General features: G+C 40.4%; 1 protein-coding gene across 1 annotated transcript in view; it reads left to right on the top strand.

Moving 5' to 3' along the window:
* Positions 1 to 2,652, top strand: part of LOC137095410 (igLON family member 5-like) — a 283,394-nt gene extending 280,742 nt beyond the window's left edge. Inside the window, exon 8 of the mRNA XM_067462043.1 lies at positions 1,299 to 2,652. Within this exon, the coding sequence (XP_067318144.1) occupies positions 1,299 to 1,399 (101 nt within the window). The 3' untranslated portion in view covers positions 1,400 to 2,652. The remainder of the gene's footprint in view (positions 1 to 1,298) is intronic.
* The last annotated feature ends 15,860 nt before the right edge of the window (positions 2,653 to 18,512 follow it).

Genomic DNA, 18,512 nt, shown 5'->3' with positions numbered 1-18,512 from the left:
TTTAGGAGATAAGTCTTTAGGAACAACAGAGAATCAAGAGTATTGCAGTATAATGGTATAGTACAATATAGTAATATATAATACTAATATTGTGCTATGCTAATAATTATAATATATTGTATATACATATAACATTGATCATAATGTTGTAATACAATATAATACTAATAATAATACAATATAATAAGATAATAATTTTATGTTTTATATTACATGTAATATTACTAATAATATTGCTGTATAGTGTATAGTACAATATCTATATAAATAAAAATGTAATGTTCATTTGTGGGATTAACATAACTCAAAAACCACTGGACAAATTGACACAAAATTTGGACACAATACACTGATCAGGCCGATGAGTGACAATCACTTATAAAAACACTAAAAAAATGCAGCAGAAGAGACTTAAAAAGCCAACACATGTGCAAAACATTATACACATATTCACAAATATATGCACACACATATACACACACAAAACACATATACACAGACTGGGCCACAGCAGCGAGTGGCAGGGGACGGCTACTAATAATATATAATACTAATATTGTTCTATGCTAATAATTATAATATATTGTATGTACATATAATACTGATCATAATATTGTAATACAATATAATACTACTAATAATACAATATAAGATAATAATTATATATTTTTATTACATGTAATATGACTAATAATATTGCAGTATAGTATATAGGACAATATAGTAATATATAATACTAATATTGTGCTGTGCTAATAATGATAATATATTGCATGTACATATAATATTGATCATAATATTGCAATACAATATAATACTACTACTAATACAATATAATAAGATAATAATTATATATTTTATATTACATGTAATATTACTAATAGCATTGCAGTATAGTGTATAGGACAATATAGTAATATATAATACTAATATTGTGTTGTGCTAATAATGTCATATATTGTATGCACAAATAACTTGTAAGATGCTCTGAGTCCCCTTCAGGGTGAGAAAGGCAGGATATAAATGTTGTAAATAAATAAATAGTACAGGTTATGGGCAGAACCAAAGCAGCATAGGGTCTGGTGTGGCTGGGATCATGCAGATGGGATTGAGTGCCTTTAGGGTATTTAAGCTTAATTCCTTCCAACATATTTCATTATTCCACCAAATGGAGCCCTGGAAGTTAAAATGGTATAAAGCTCTGACAGTTTCCCAATTCTGTGTAGATAGTTAGAATTCCAGTTCCAAAGAAAATGAGAGCTGCAACAAACCAGACGTTTGTGTTTTCCCCCTCACAGGACCAGGTTCCCTGGGAAACATGGCAGCAGCGAGCATGGCATCTCCCCTCTTCTTGGGCTTGCTGTCATCTGCCTTTGTGACTCTGTTGTTTAGGATTTAGGACAGCCAGGAAATGGAGCAGACCAAGGCAAGGAAACAAGTGAAAGGGAAAGAATCCAAGAGAGGGGGGAAGAGAGCGATAAAGAGAGAGAAGAAGAAAAAGAAGATGTATCTCTACTTTCTGGAAAAGAGGAAGAGAGCGAGAAATGAAAAAAAAATATTGAGAACCCCATCACTGTGAGGGAATAGAAGAAAACAAAACAAAACAAAAAATATGCATTTGTTTCTACAGCCATTTATCTTCACACGCCATCTCAGACACTTCCAGTCAAACCTGATATTTAACACATAACTGAAAAGACACAGGGCTCAAAAGGGTTGACTGCGAACACGGCCCTCCTGACCCCTGACCTCTGCGACGACATTCGAAAACGGCATCCTTCTTCTCCTTGGGCCAACTGGACCTTTCATCTTGCAAATGCACGGAACCAGGAATGATACTTCCACAAGGGATTTTTATCCTATTGTTTTAGGGATGGGCTTTTTCCTCCCATTATTTTTGCTCATGTTTGGGGGTGCAATTTTCGGCAGCTGACTGTATTCAACTTTTGGGCTTCCCTTTTTTATTATTATTTCCTTGGTTGACGCTGAGATGAGAAGCTCTGTAGAACATGAGATTGGTCTCCCCCATTTCCAGTTATTCCAGATTTGTGGTCTGTCTTAGCCAGCCTAGGTCCAGGCAAACTGCTAGAGACATCGGGATGTGGCTTAGCCCAGCTTCGGCATCAAACAGACTTCCTTTTCGGGAATACAAGGGAAGCCTACATCGTACGAATTCACTTTGCCAAAGCTCCGGAGAGGCCAGCGCTGAGAGTTTGAGTCTGCAAGCCTTTCAACGCCTTGCTGCTCCAAAGTCCTGGGAAGAACTCTAAGGCCACTGCGTCCAAACCACTAAGTTTTTAAGGCATGGGATTCTCCTTCTTTAAGACACAGGGGTAAGAATGACCTCTCCTGGTGGTGTTTCTTGTCGGGTAACTGTCTGTTGCGTCTAGACAGAAAGCAAGAAACAGGCATGACCAATTTGATTCTTCGTTGTTTTGCGGGAGGGTGGAGTGTTTCCTCGAGCGAAATCTCTGCTTGGAATGTCTGCCAACTCTTGAAATCAATGACATTTTCTTCTTTGGTTGCACTTTCTCACATAATTTCTTCCTGGCAGATCCCCAAGTGTTGGCGATTCCCATTCTCTTTCCCCCAAGGGGGCCAATATTGCTTATCTCTCAACTGTATATTTCTTGAACAAAGGACTGTACACTTGATTCCTCCCCTCTCTGTTATTTATGTCTTTCTTCTATTCTGTTCCATTTCCCTCGAAATCTTACTATTGTCCCTTGCATGTTGGAACCTCTGGCATCAAAGCTTCTTTCAGATGGAAATATATGGGCACCATGTCGGGGAAAGTGGAACTAAAGGTTACGGGAGATGCCCAGTTCCTGCTGAAAACCAGAGCGTTGCAAGAGATATGGCCAACAAGGTGCAGTTGTAATTTAATTAAGTAATTCCCCGTGTGTTTCGGCGCCTTCGTCAGGAGCATTTCTGTGACACAGAATCGCATCTCCTTCTAACGCACCATATTAAGAGAGGTTATAATTCCAAACCTGTCAAGAGGAAGATAGTAATTCCCAAACACATTGGGAATTGCTGATTAAATTATAATTACAGAATGTCAGCCTTGCTTCTGGCACCTTGCCTGAGGTTGTTTTTGCTACTATGCCACCCTGTGTCAACGTGGAGGTCTCTGATCCAGTGATGCTGCAGTGAGGAAACCTGGAATGTGGTTGTGTTGTGCCATTTCTTTGTCTTATGCCACATGATTGGGGGCAAAAGGAAAGAGGAGACACAAGGTTGCTAGATGCTGCCATGACCTTGTGGCTCCTGTGAAGTGTTGTTTTCTCTGCAACATTTGTGCAATCTATTGTCAAAGGCTTTCATGGCCGGAACCACTGGTTTGTTGTGAGTGTTCCAAGCTGTATGGCTATGTTCCAGAAGCATTCTCTCCTGATGTTTCACCTGCATCCAGCTGTCCCCTGGGCAATGTCCTTGCAGGCAGCCAATTCTTTCACACCAGAAGCGACGTGCAGTTTCTCAAGTTGCTCCTGACATGACAAAAAAAAAACTGCATCTATGGCAGGCATCCTCAGAGTTTGTGATCTCACAACCTCTGAGGATGCCTGTCATAGATGCAGGTGAAATGTCAGGAGAGAATGCTTCTGGAACATGACCATGCAGCCCAGAAAACTCACAACAAACCAATTTGTGCAATCGCTTTGTTAAAACACACAATGGGATTTTAAAAAAAACCTTACAAGAAACAAAGCCTCCCTTAACTCCCTCTCTATTTCCAATATAAATTATGCAATATACAACAACACATGTGATTGTGCTCAATTTTTACCATTTTCTCAAGCAGCTAGATTTCTGCTTGATACATTTAAAAATGCAGAATGTAGGATATCATGATACAGGGCTCTGGTATGTATTTTCAAATGTAGAGTTTCTCTACAGTCCTGTACAGATTATATAATGCAGCAGTATGATACATTCGCATAACATGACTCTCAGAACTTTCTTGGACACTGGTTGGTTTCTTTTTCTTATTGTGTCAGAAGCGACTTGAGAAACTGTAAGTCGCTTCTGGTGTGAGATAATTGGCCATCTGCAGAGACGTTGCCCAGGGGACACCCGTGGGAGGCTTTTCTTATGTCCCCTCATGGGATGCTGAAGCTGACAGATGGGAACTCACCCCATCTCACGGATTTAAACTGCCAACCTTCAGGTCAGCAGCTCAGCCAGCACAATGGTTTAACCCAGTGGTTCTCAACCTGTGGGTCCCCAGATGTTTTGGCCTTCAACTCCCAGAAATCCTAACAGCTGGTCAACTAGCTGAGATTTCTGGGGGTTGTAGGCCAAATCACCTGCTAACCCACAGGTTGAGAATCACTGGATTAACCCATTGCACCACCATGGCTCCTGTTTATCTTGTTTATTTGTTTATCTTGAGGGGGATTCAAGGGATTAGAGCCAATTTCTAGCCATAACAATGTTGAAGGTTTGTGTGCAATGCCTACCTAACTCTCTAAAGCCAAAGTGGTGGCTGGGTAAGAACTTAAAGCATTATCTTGTCTTTCCCCTTCACTAGGAGTAAAAAAAAATTAAAAATATATTTTTGAAAAATTATTCAGAAGAAGAGGGAAAATGTTGTTAATACACAAGGTGGCAGAACAGGGCTTTTTCTAGTGCAACATTCATGGGGTCTATTCACAACACTCAATTATTGTTTCTATCATTCTATTTTAACTACCATTGTTGTGTACTGTGGGTCCTTAGATTTTGTAGTTTGGGGAGGCACTGGAGCGCTCTAGCTGGGAATTATAAATGCTTCTCCCTAAATCGCTAATTCTATACTCTCCAAGAATTCACAGATGTAAACTAGACCCCATGATCCCATCAGAGTGTGGTCAAATTGGAAAAAGTTACTAAGTTACTAAGGAAGAATACAAAAGCTAGGAGGAGCTGCAACAGTTTGCTTTTGAACCTACTAAGAAATGCCAAATTTTCTCTTTTCCCCCCGTTGAGTTAACTGAATGTAAACTGTATTATCGAAGGCTTTCATGGCCAGAATCACTGGGTTGTTGTAGGTTTTTCGGGTTCTATGGTCATGTTCTAGAAGCATTCTCTCCTGACGTTTCACCTGCATCTGTGGCAGGCATCTTCAGAGGCATCCTCAGAGACCTCTCAACCTCTGAGGATGCCTGCCACAGATGCAGACAAAACGTCAGGAGAGAATGCTTCTAGAACATAGCCATACAGCCTGAAAAACCTACAACAACCCTGAATGTAAACTGCTTTTGCAGTTTGAACGCAATTTCCACAATGGAAGAAATCTAAGAAAAATGTGACAAAGTGGGAGGACAGAAGGAAACTCTGGCATTTTAAATACAGATGAAAAAGTGAGAAGGCACATGACCAACTGAGAGTGTCCCAGCCAAGTTGAGATATTATGTTGTCAAAGGCTTTCATGGCCAGAATCACTGGGTTGCTGTGAGTTTTCTGGGCTGTATGACCATGTTCCAGAAGCATTCTCTCCTAACATTTCACCCACATCTATGGCAGGCATCCTCTGGGGCCACCTTGATTAGCATTTAATGGGCTTGAAGCTTCAAAGTCTGACTAGTTGCTGCCTGGGGGATTCTTTTGTTGGGAGGTGTTTGCTGGCCCTGATTGATTCTTGTCTGGAATTCCCCTGCTTTTTGAGAATGCCTGTCATAAATGTGAGTGAAATGTCAGGATATTTTTGGAATATAGCCATACAGCCCAGATAACTCACAGCAACCAAGTTGGGATATTTGGAGTTTATGCAACTCCAGGATTCCATAAGACAAAACTATAGCCATTAAAGTGCAATCATTGTGCTATGGTTGTGCAGTGTGACTGGGCCCCTGGATATAACACAAGCAGCACCATCCAGCAAAAGCAAACTTTTGCCAACCTTTCTCTTCATTGCAACCTGAGGGGTCCTTGAATTCATATGGCCAGGTTAAGTTCGGTGATTTGCTTTTTCTTCCATCTTCACTAGGATCTTTCTTTAATCCGACCTTTTTCTATCCTAGCCTGTTATAAGTTTCACACTCACATTACAAACTCAATTGAAGCTAATTTGTGTATTTAGCATGTTCCTTCCCCAAAGAGTCTCCTGAATCTGTTTCTGGCCCCTTATTGGGCTTCAGAACCTGGGGATTTGAACCAGCAATAATGTTTGTGTATCCAACTAGACCTTAAATGGAATGTGTGTTCCCGATGATAAGTATATTCTTCCTCCTAAAACATGATTTCCTCAGAGGTATGTGCCTCGGCCTGTGTTTACCCTCTCATGATTAAATACATGACAAAGCACACTCAATGCAAGATACATCATTGGGGATAATCAAGTGCTATGACAAACAGACGTATTTCACCAGGGAGCTCCTCTTTTAAAAACATGCTAACCATATAGATTAATTTAAACCCTCAGAGAACTCTTCTTACACTCTTCTTACTGCCTTCAGAATGAAGTTTTAATTTGTGTATGTATGGTCTTTGGTCAAATTGCTTTTAAAGATTTCCGTAGCCCTTCAGTAGTATCCCAGGAAAATATGTTCTCCAGTCGATACATCCAGAATGCATTCTTGAGTATTTTGATGAGATTGCCCCAGGTATCCAATGGTTCAGTATATCTGCTGAGTATACTGCATCTCCACAAACCAATTAGTTTGGAACAACAGAAAGGGATAGGTATGTCTTTGCACAAACACATTACATAATCTTTTCCAGGACTTTTGGGCATAGTTAGGGTTGAGACCATTCCCTTTTCCAACTAAAATTGATTGGACATGAAAGACTGAGTCTGGGCTAGTCAGTTTCACCACTCCATTACTTTAAAAAAAATTAAGGTTCAGTCTTAACAAGCACTTACTAAGTACCTCTACTCACTGGATTCATAGGAACATACTTCTGAGCATCATATTGTACTGTGCCGAAGAGAGCTATAATGAAGACAGAGACGAACAAATGGAGTAGGCCTTTCACCCCGTTACTTCCTCCCTTTGTCATGTTTTGGCTAGTTAGGAAGAGAAAAGGGGGGCAACGTAACCCGTTCTGCCCCAGAAATAACTCTGCAAGAGTCCAGATTGGCTTTTTCCCTCTCCTATCATTAGAACTAATACTTTACATCTGTAACTGTTTCCCATCAGGGTTAAGAAGGGAACTTCCAGAGGAGTGATAGGGAAGGAAGGGAGAGCACACACCTTCCACACAAGTAGGAGATACTTGCTTTCGACAAATTAGGCATTGGCCGGGTCTGCCGGTGCTGACTTCGATAAGCAAGAGGTTAACAATGAGCCTGCTCCGGAGGAAGAAACCAAAATTATTGTAGTGTCTTCCAGAGCACTTTGCTGACTGCTTATACCTAGAACCAGAGAGTATTTTTTTGGTGTCAGGAGCGACTTCAGAAATTGCAAGTTGCTCCTGGTGTGAGAGAATTGGCCGTATGCAAGGACATTGCTCAGGGGACGCCAGGATAGGCTGCTCAGAAGTAAGAAATCAAAATTATTGTAGTGTCTTCCAAAGAACTTTGCTCTGAACTGCTTATCCTAGAACCAGATAGACCAGATAGTAATTTTTTTCCGTGTCAGGAGTGACTTGAGAAACTGCAGGTCGCTTCTGGTGTGAGAGAATTGGCCGTCTGCAAGGACGTTGCCCAGGGGACACCCGGATAGGCTGCTCAGAAGTATGAAATCAAAATTATTGTAGTGTCTTCCAGAGAACTTTGCTCTGAACTGCTTTCCTAGAACCAAGATAGTATTTTTTTTGTATCAGGAGTGACTTGAGAAACTGCAAGTTGCTTCTGGTGTGAGAGAATTGGCCGTCTGCAAGGATGTTACCCAGGGGATGCCCGGATGTTTGATGTTTTACCATTCTTGTGGGAAGCTTCTGTCATGTCCCTTGCATGGGGAGCTGGAGCTGGCAGAGGGAGCTCACCCACTCTTCCCAGATTCAAACTGCCAACTAGTCAGCAGTCCTGCTGGCACAAGGGTTAACCCATTGCAGCACCAGGGACACCACCAGAGAGTATTGGGACAGGGGATTTGGTACAACGTGTATACCTTCAGCATTTCACAAATAAAAACTAGACCACACATGGTCAAGCCAAATCGGTGGCAAGAGTTATTAATGCGGGAAAACAGAGAAGCTAGGAGAGCTGCAGCAGTTTGATTTTGCCTGTGACTACTGGGACGGATGAAATTTCCTTTCCACACTATTGACTGAGTGCTAGATACTTTTGAGATTTGAATTCAGTTTGTGGTAATTGACATAAGTTGGGAACAAAGTGGGACAGGAGAGGGAAACTTGGACATTTTAAGGGTGTTGGGAATCTGAACTGTTAGGCTAAAAATAACCCTCAGTTGGGGTGATTCCACCATAAATACAGCAGAGTGCTAAAAGCCAACTTCATAACCACCAGAAACTTACGTGTGGTAAAGCCAAGATAAGCTTCCTTTCAACAGGATGGCACAGGATTGCAGAATCACAACTTGGGGTTCAAAATATTTATTGAAGTAACAAGAAATCCATTCTAGATAGAAAAGGTATTGGAGCTAACTAGCTTATTAAATCTCATCTTGTAAGAAGTAAATGGGGTAAAAAGTCAAAAATATCCATGCAGTTGCATTTTGCCTGGCAAGAGGCAAAATGCGTCCTCACTAGAAGGGAGAAAAGGCAGAGAGAACAACAATGGAGGATGACCACATGGCCACACCCAGGGCAATAAAAATACCTTTTAAATAGGAAGTTACCTCATACCTCAGAGAGATTCCATTGCTATGTCTTCAAAGGGGGAGGAGATAGTGGCAAGCAGGAGGAGTAAAGACAAAGGCCCCTTCTGGGATAAGCATGCAGAGGAATGTGTGTGTGTGTGGGGGGGGGGGGGGGGTGTCATGAATAACTTTTTCAATAACTTTAAAGCATAGGTTCTTTTTATTGCCATTTCCAGTGTGAGAGGGTATATTAGAACTTTTACAGAACTTTTACACAAAGAATAAGATTAGACAAACAGACATACAGATTTGATGCAACTACAATGGATTTACGATTACATGGCAAACAAACAAACAAAGGGGAGTTACATTTTCACTCAGCATTCACACACATGTATGTGCATTCATGCTCATGCATCCAAATATTACCAGATCTTTTTCTCCCTCCTTGGAGAAGCACCAGCTTAGGGCAGACCCTGCTTTCCTGCAGCCTGCCAACGCACAGTTCCAAAACTTCCATAACTTCAAAACTTCTCCTTCCCTAAGAATAATGCCAAGGACCAGATCTCTTTTTTCCATATAGCAGAACCTGATTCGCTGCACAAAATCTAAGACTCCAAAAGCGCACTTCTTCCTCTTCCCTTGAGAAAGAAGCTCCAAAGTGACTTGACTGCTCCCTTGCAAATCTGCCACTCTCCGAATACACCATCTCTCTCCTTCCCATGGAGCAGAACATGGCAGGTGAACCAGACTCCTCAGGTCTGTCACAATTTGAGCATTATTAGATTGTGTCTTTTATAGGAATATTCTGCTGATGTAGTCCCAAAGTTGTAAATTAATGATAGACGTCTTCCATCCTGGATCCATCTCAGCTTCCTGGCCAGATGTTGATTCTTCTTAATTGGTGTTGATCTTATGTTGACCACCTTGTTAACATTGTAAACATTTATCTTATCACTGCCTTATTCTTATCACAGTTTACTTTTCAGTTCTTATTAGCAACTTTTAATTACAGTCCATCAAGCTGGTTTAGTCATTGTAGGCCTTAATACATTACTGAAGAATCCCTCACTCTAATCCTATTTCTAGTCTAGCTACTAGTCTAGCTACTAGTCTATTTCTAGTCTAGCTACTCAGTGAGGTCTGGAGACTTGATAACACAAGAGACTTGGATGAAACTATCTTGCTAACATTGTAAACATTTATCTTATCACTGCCCTGTTCTTATCACAGTTTACTTTTCAGTTCTTATTAGCAACTTTTAATTACAGCCCAGCAAGCAGGTTTAGTCATTGTAGGCCTTAATATTTTACTGGTGTTTTCAAAATTATTGACTCCATCCATACATCCTTCCATTCATTCCCACACATCATATTAAATTCACATTTATCAAATCTGCAGTGATATTTTCATGATAGGAAGAATCCCTCACTCTAATCCTATTTCTAGTCTAGCTACTCATTGAGGTGTGGAGACTTGATAACACAAGAGACTAGGATGAAACTACCTTGCTAATATTGTAAACATTTATCTTATCACTGCCCTGTTCTTATCACAGTTTACTTTTCAGTTCTTATTAGCAACTTTTAATTACAGCCCAGCAAGCAGGTTTAGTCATTGTAGGCCTTAATATTTTACTGGTGTTTTCAAAATTATTGACTCCATCCATACATCCTTCCATTCATTCCCACACATCATATTAAATTCACATTTATTAAATCTGCAGTGATATTTTCATGATAGGAAGAATCCCTCACTCTAATCCTATTTCTAGTCTAGCTACTCAATGAGGTCTGGAGACTTGATAACACAAGAGACTTGGATGAAACCCAACAAAAGAGCAACTAAAAAAGTGAGATAATAGAACAATAACTGGGAGATTTGCTAAATTGAAACAGCTAAAGGGTTTCTACTGGACTGTTTTGCAAGCCGAACTTGAATTTTGTGCTTTTTCTTAATTGGAACTTGTATTTGCTTCCTGAACCCTCTCATTTGCTTCATATAGTGATCCCTCATCCTTCTTTCTCCTTCTCTCTTCTCATCCTTCCATTTGTCAACCTTCTCTCATCTTCCTCCTCCATCTGTTTATCAGTCTGACTCCATGGCTAGTTATTTGTATTAAACTTTGCAGCGCAAGAAGCAAACACAGGGTAAAAAATAACTGGTGCATTCCTGAACCCTGGGGGGCCCTGCAGTGTACATTAAATGGGCAAGACAGGGATGGAGGAATGGCCAAGGATGAGCAAAGACAGCAAAAGTGCAGGAAGGAAGAAAGGGAGGCAATCTGAGAACCAGGGGCAATACTCCTTAACTTTAACGTCTAGTAAGAATGTGGGGGCTTTGGGTACTGTGGTACATTTTTGTGTGTGAGATGAGCTGCTGCTGAATCAATGCATCCTAAATTGTTGCTTTCTCTTCTGAAACATGTGTTTTCAGCTTTCTCACAAGGTTTCTGTGACTGTCATGCAGAGATTGGAAATGTCAATTATTATTTTTTTAGCTGTGTCAAGTCATTCCTAACACACACGCACACACACACACAAATCTTTTTGAACATAAGCCTGCCGTGAAGCTGCACTGATGCAAAGTTAAAACATTGGTCTGTCTAGTTTTTTTATTGCCTGCTGTGGCATTTAAAAAAAAAACTGGGAGAAAGGAGTTTTGTCTTTCATTGGGCATTAAACTTTGTGTTTCGTGCATGCAAATGATATTATAAGATCTCTTTCTGGTTGTCTCAATTTTAAACACGGAGGAGCCTGTCATAAAACATGTGGCTGCCCTCTTCATTTCTCCTGGAGGAACTGACTGCTCTCCTCTGAGCAAATAACATGCCAAGGTTTTAACAATACATCCTCCCTTATACTGTACATATTTACAGCCGAAGAGTTCGTTTATATACCAGACAAGTTGGCAGCTATTATCTGAGCACCGCAATCTACAAGTCAGTGGGCCTGGATTGATGCTGGTTGAGCACCGCTGAAGTCAATAGCATTAACTGCAAAGTCTTTCATCTTAAACTGGTTTGTGCATTGTGGCCGGCACAGATAGTAATTGCAGAGGTGTTTGCTTGTATCTCTCCAAGGAGGCAAAATGGGTTTTGCACAAATTTATCGCGCAGCAAGAAATATATAACACAGGCAGCAACCTCTCGATTAAATCCAGAATCCATAATCTTCCTTTGGAATTGTTGTACTGTCTTTGTGTTTCGGAGTATGCTCAAGAGGAATTTACAGAAGCTGTGAACATTGAGCCACCACCAGCATTCAGGGGCCCATATATTCCAATAATGCAAAGATATAAAACTAGGACGCATGTGGCTGATATAAAAGGGTGGTCGAGAGAGGGAAAGTTATTAATCGAGGAGAAAATGGAAAAACAAGGAGAGGCTGCAGCAATTAGCTTTTGCCTGAGTCTATTGGGAAGGGCAATATTCTGTCTCCTCTCTCCTCCCCTCTACTGAGTAAACTGAGTGAAAACTACTTTTATACTTCAAACTTAGATTGCAGCAAGCGATTTAAGCTAAGGATAAAAAGGGGAAGGAGGACAGGGAAATTTGTGCATTTAAGAGCGGCTGGAAAAGTGGGGTGACAGATGATTCATTAGGATTCCTCTGCCAAATCAGGACAGCTGGAGAATATGGGGCAGTGCTGAGCTGTGATGTCATGAATAACTTTCAATAACTTTAAAGTATAGGTTCTTTTTTTTTTACTATTTCCAGATTACAGAAAAACATTTAAACAAAGAATGACATTGGACATACGGATTCTATGCAACTACATTCAATTTACAATTACATGGCTAACAAACAAAGGGGAGTTACATTTTCAATCACCATTCACACACATGGACATGCATGCATCCATCCTCATGCATCCAAATATTACCATATCCTTTTCTCCCTCTTTGGAGAAACACCTGTTAGGCCAGACCATGCTTTCCTGCAGCCTGCCAATGCACAGTTCCTAAACTTCCATAACTTCAAAACTTCTCTTTTCCTATGCCAACAGATCTCTGTTTTCCATATAGCAGAACCCGACTCTGCACAAAATCCAAGTTTTCAAAAGCACAGCTTTTCCTCTTCCCTTGAGAAAGAAGCCCCAAAGTGACCAGACTGCAAATCTGCCACTCTCTGAATACACCGTCTCTCTCCTTTCCATGGAGCAGAGCATGGCGGGTGAACCAGACTCCTCAGGTCTGTCACAATTTGAGAATTATTAGACTGAGTCTTTTATAAGAATATTCTGCTGATGTAGTCCCAAAGTTGTAAATTAAAGATAAACGTCTTCCATCCTGGCGCCATCTCAGTTTCCTAGCCAGATGTTGACCTTCTTGATTGGTGTCAATAAGACTTGTGTTGACTTCCTTCTTAATATTGTAAAAAATTATCTTATCACTGTCCAGTTCTTACCACAATTTACTTTTCAGTTCTTATTAGCAACTTTTAATTACAGTCCAGCAAGCAGTTAGTTAGTCATTGAAGGTCTTAATATTATATAGCTATCTCCAAAATTATTAGCTCCATACATACATCCTTCCATTCTTCCATTCATTCCCACACATCATATTAAATCCGCATTGATCAAATCTACAATGATATTTTCGTGACAGTGACATTGCATTGGGAGAAAGCTAGGAAGGTAGGCAATACTGGATATGAGGGAGGGAGTTAGAGTTAAGTTTTATATTCATGACTTGGCATGTCTGGTATGAGAATTAATGAACTTCACTGCAGCATCCTAGTATAAGAAAATGAGCACAGTGGTTGAGCAGAGGCAAGAAAATAAAAAACTAGGACAGTTATACCAAACTCAGGGTATTGATCAAAGCTGATGCAGCATCTGAGCTCAGAAGAGACGTGCACAAAATAAATTAATATTTTGAATACACTTATATTCAAATATATAAGTATTTGAATATAAATAGTCAAAATATTCAAAAAAATACTTTGAATACGCCCATGGAAGTCTCTTCCCAAAGATATCACATTGGGCCACTCCCTCCTGTCCTTTAGAAAGAGACTCAAAACCTGGTTTTGGGACCAAGCGTTCGAACAGTAGAAGCAGAAATCAAGAATGAGACCCAGTTTGTGTGACTGACAATGGACTGACCCAGACTATGATTTTAAACCTACGTGATTTTTAAACAACTGTTTTAGTAATTTAATGTCTTAATTGAATTGTTTTAAGTGCTATTATTATGTATTATTTCTGTTGGCATTGTTTGAATGCCTGTTGTGAAGACACACTAAGTCACCCTCTGGGGTGAGAAGGCCGAGATACAAATATGCATAATAATAATAATAATAATAATAATAATAACAACAACAACAACAACAACAACAACAACAGAGCAGAGCAGAGGTTCTCAACCTGTGGGTCCCCAGATGTTTTGGCCTTCAACTCCCAGAAATCCTAACAGCTGGTTGTTGTTTTTTTAATGTCAGGAGTGACTTGAGAAACTGGAAGTCGCTTCTGGTGTGAGAGAATTGGCTATCTGCAAGGACGTTGCCCAGGGGATGCCTGGATGTTTTGCCATCCTATGGGAGGCTTCTCTCATGTCCCAGCATGGGAAGCTGGAGCTGACAGATGGGAGGTCACCCCATCTCACAAGTACAAACTGCCAACCTTCAGGCCCGCAGTCCAGCCAGCACAAGGGTTTAGCCTTTGTGCCACCACAGCTCTAGTCTATACCGATGATATAATGGCAATGTAGATGGGGCTTAAGTCACAAGGTTTAACCCATTGCATCACCAAGGGCTCCATAAACGAGTAAACTGGCTGGGATTTCTGAGAGTTGTAGACCAAATCACCTGAGGACCCACAGGTTGAGAACTGCTGACTTAGAGCAAAAGGTGCTGATAGAAGGTCAGTGGCAGCACGAGGAAATTCTCTCACCAAATCAAAGTTAGGCATCCCTACTGACTTTGAGGACTACCACCTACTTTATCCCACTCCTTTTCTATATTGTATGTCTGGTAGACCACTTCATGTGGCTCCATGACTATTTTTGTTGCCCAGACAAATTTCCCTATTTTAAAGGGGGGGGGGGGCTAGGGTAAATTAGGTCAGGGAGTGACCTGAAATATCTAAGCACCCTCCCAGAGGCTTTCGGAACAGAACTAGTTGGTTTTAGCCAAAGTCATTTAGAGCATGAAGACCCTGCCCTCCAAAACCCTGGAAGTTGCTCTGAGATAACAGTGATTGGGTGTTATGAAAGGGTCGCAATAATTTGAGTTATTTCAGGTAAAGACAGGTATACCGATGTAGTTGTAATTTATGTAATGTTTAGATGCCAAAATAACATTGAGTAGTGTGCTAGGGGGAGAGGGAGGTGGCATTGAATTACAGTAAAATACTTTGGTCTGCTCTGAATTACCTGGTCATCAGCAATAAAATATGATTGAATTTACATATTTTAATACATAAATTAGATATTTATCTATCTATCCATTTATCAATCTATCTACTTTGTCCACCCATCATTAGTAAAATTCCCATTGGTGTCTGTGCATAACATTGTAAAAATGCATGGTGAGTCCTTGTCTCATGTTGAGATTCCCTTGCTTTGTTTTTAAAGATTCTGCAAAATTAGCCATAAAGTAATTTTTGCACAAGATAATACCAAACCCTTATATTCTTGGTGCTCTTTGTATATGGATGTGAAACTTGCAAAGGCAAGATAGAAAGCATTTAAAAATCATTTTCTAAAAGAATGTACATACTATAGATTGCAGAATGTTGCAATGTGAGGTATTTCCTTACATTACATTCCTATTCCCAAATGTTTTCCGCATCCCTGCATTTGGAAACTCAGCCCTTTCACCACTTCCGTATAAAATCCAGATTATCTGATTTGAACTGGATTATTTGGCAGTGTGGACTCATATAATCCAGTCCAAAGAAAATAATATGTATTATCTGATTTGATAATCTGGATTAAATGGCAATGTAGAAGAGGCCTTAGGTATCAAAAATGCTTAAATCTTTCTTAGACCCCATTAGTTTTTGTTTTTAACTTCAATGAAAATATGAGTTTTTCAGATTGGATTTTAAAAAATATTTCTACAAACTGTGGGGAAAATTGGAAGATGGTAGTGGATCTAGCAGGGTTATCAAGTTGACAAGGCAAAAGCTGAACAAAAGCTAGTTCCATATCCACTTCCAAACATAAAGGGTCTTCCAAGAGAGAAATGCAAGCTTAGTCTTCTTTATACTATACCTTTATTTACTATAACTTTACTTACAAATTACTTGTTCCTAGTCAAATATAAGCTGTTTTGGAGAAGACAAGAGAAAATATATCTGCAGGTTAGAGGTGATTCTGGAAGAGAAAAAGAGCAAAAAAGTAAATAAACTGGAAGTAAACAGGGTGGCATACAGCAGGGTTGTATACTCTCACCCAACCTATTCAACTTGTATGAAGAACACATCCTGCGATGTGCAGGGCTTGACGAATGCAAGGCTGGGGTGAAAATTGCTGGAAGAAACATTAACAACCTTAGATATGCAGATGACACCACTTTGAGGGCCTAAAGCGAGGAGGAGCTGAGGAGCCTTCTAATTAAGATGAAAGAAGAAAGTGCAAAAGCTGGGTTGCAGCTAAACATCAAAACCAAGATTGTGGCAACAAGAATGATTGATAACTGGCAAACAGAGAGAGAAAACATGGAGGCAGTGACAGACTTTGTATTTTTAGGTGCAAAGATTACTGTAGATGCAGACTGCAGCCTGGAAATCAGGAGACACTTACTTCTTGAGGGAGAACAATGTCCAATCTTGATAAAATAGTGAAGAGTAGAGAAATCACACTGGCAATGAAGATCCGCATAGTTAAAGCAATGGTATTCCCCATAGTCACCTACGGATGTGAGACCTTGACCATAAGGAAGACTGAGCGAAGGAAGAGAGATGCTTTTGAACTATGGTGCTGGAGGAAAGTTCTGAGAGTGCCTTGGACAGTGAGAAGATCCAACTAGTCCAAACTTCAGGAAATAAAGCCTGACTGCTCATTGGAGGGAAGGATAGTAGAGGCAAAGATAAAGTACTTTGGCCACATCATGAGAAGAAAGGAAAGCTTAGAGAAGACAATGATGTTGGGGAAAATGGAAGGAAAAAGGAAGAGGGGCCGACCAAGGGTAAGATGGATGGATGGTATCCTTGAAGTGACTGGATTGACCTTGAAGGAGCTGGGGGAGATGACAGCCAACGGGGAGCTCTGGCATGGGCACGAAGAATCGGAAACAACGATTCAACAAAAACAACAAACAGAGTGGCACAGTGGGTTAAACTGCAGAGCTCCTGAACTTGCTGACCAAAATAGATGCTAGACTCTATTTATGCAAGCCAAAATCCCATTGCTCCTTTTTGCTACCACATGACATTGTCGGCTCATTCAGATCTATGCAGACCATAGTGGGCTCCAGATCAGAAGGGTGGCCTCTGCTACAGCTGCCCACCCAGGCTATAGAAGGATATCCATGACACTCTTACATGCTAAAACCAAACCATCAGCCCATAGAATCAAGCCTGGACTGGCAACACTCTTTGCTGAGTCAGGTGCAACCTTTCCTTGTAATGGGGAATCTTTCCTATGAGCTTTGCCACTGAGTAATGGACTCTCGATAATCTCCTGGTCCTACTTGTTTCTCAATTCGGCTGGAGGAAGAGATAGCCAGAAGGAGGCAGCAATAAATAGCATGCCATCTGCCTGATTCCTGGGATGTGTGTGTGCACTCTGGTGCCTTAGTCCAGGTGGGTGAGTTGTGTGACCTTTGCAGCCAACCTTTTACCTTCATAGCATGAGCTCCATAAGCCTTAGAGACATCATTATGTTCAGGAAATGGAGAGGAGGAATTTACTGCCCAGCCTAGAAACCTGAAACAGTGAGACAACTGGGATCTAAGGGATGTTCGCCGCTTGCATATAATGGTGGTTTTGCAATTGTGCTCTTGATACAATGGAGTTCCTTATAACAAGAGAATGTGTGTATATATATATATGGAGATGCTTTGTATAAAGTGTCCCTTATGTGCTTTCAAATTGTTTCTAATGTATTGTAACCTTAAGATGGGTTGTTGTGAATTTTCCGGGCCATGTTCCCAAAGCATTCTTTCCTGACATTTCGCCTGCATCTATGGCAGGCATCCTTCTGAGGTCTGTTGGAAACTAGGAAAATGGGGTTTATAGATCTATGGAATGTCCAGGGTGGGAGAAAGAACTCTTGTCTGTTTGTGGTTGGTGTGAATATTTCAATTGACCACCTTGATTAGCATTGAATGGCCTAGCATTTTTCAAGGTCTGGCTTCTTACTGCCTGGGTGAATCCTTTGTTGCGAGAGTGTTAGTTGTCCCTCATTGTTTCTTGTCTGGAATTCCCCTGTTTTTGAGTGTTGTTCTTTACTTACTGTTAACATTTTGGAATTTTCTAATACTGGTAGCCAGATTTTGTTCATTTTCACAGTTTCTTCCTTTCTGTTGAAATTGTCCACATGCTTATGAATTTCAGTGGCTTCTCTGTGTAGTCTGACAAGGTGGTTGTTAGTGTGTTCCAGCATTTCTGTGTTCTCAAATTGTTATTTTTTATTGTAGTTTTATTTTATTTATGTACATTAACAAGTTACAGTGTAAACAAAACACAAAACAGTGAACATTTTACAAACGTATAGCCCCACCACCAAGGTCTGAACATGTATCCTTTCCCTCGATAAATATCTATAAGTCAATCATTAATCAAATGTCATATCCAAAGTTCCTGACCAACAAGGTTATATTGTTTTCCACGTAGCACATATTCGATTTTCTTAGTAGATCTGTCGATAGTTTGTAGG

Source organism: Anolis sagrei, chromosome Y (assembly GCF_037176765.1).
Source record: "Anolis sagrei isolate rAnoSag1 chromosome Y, rAnoSag1.mat, whole genome shotgun sequence".
Classification (NCBI taxonomy): Eukaryota; Metazoa; Chordata; class Lepidosauria; order Squamata; family Dactyloidae; genus Anolis; species Anolis sagrei.
Note: the sequence above shows the minus strand (reverse complement) of the source record. Positions and strands in the feature narration are given on the sequence as shown.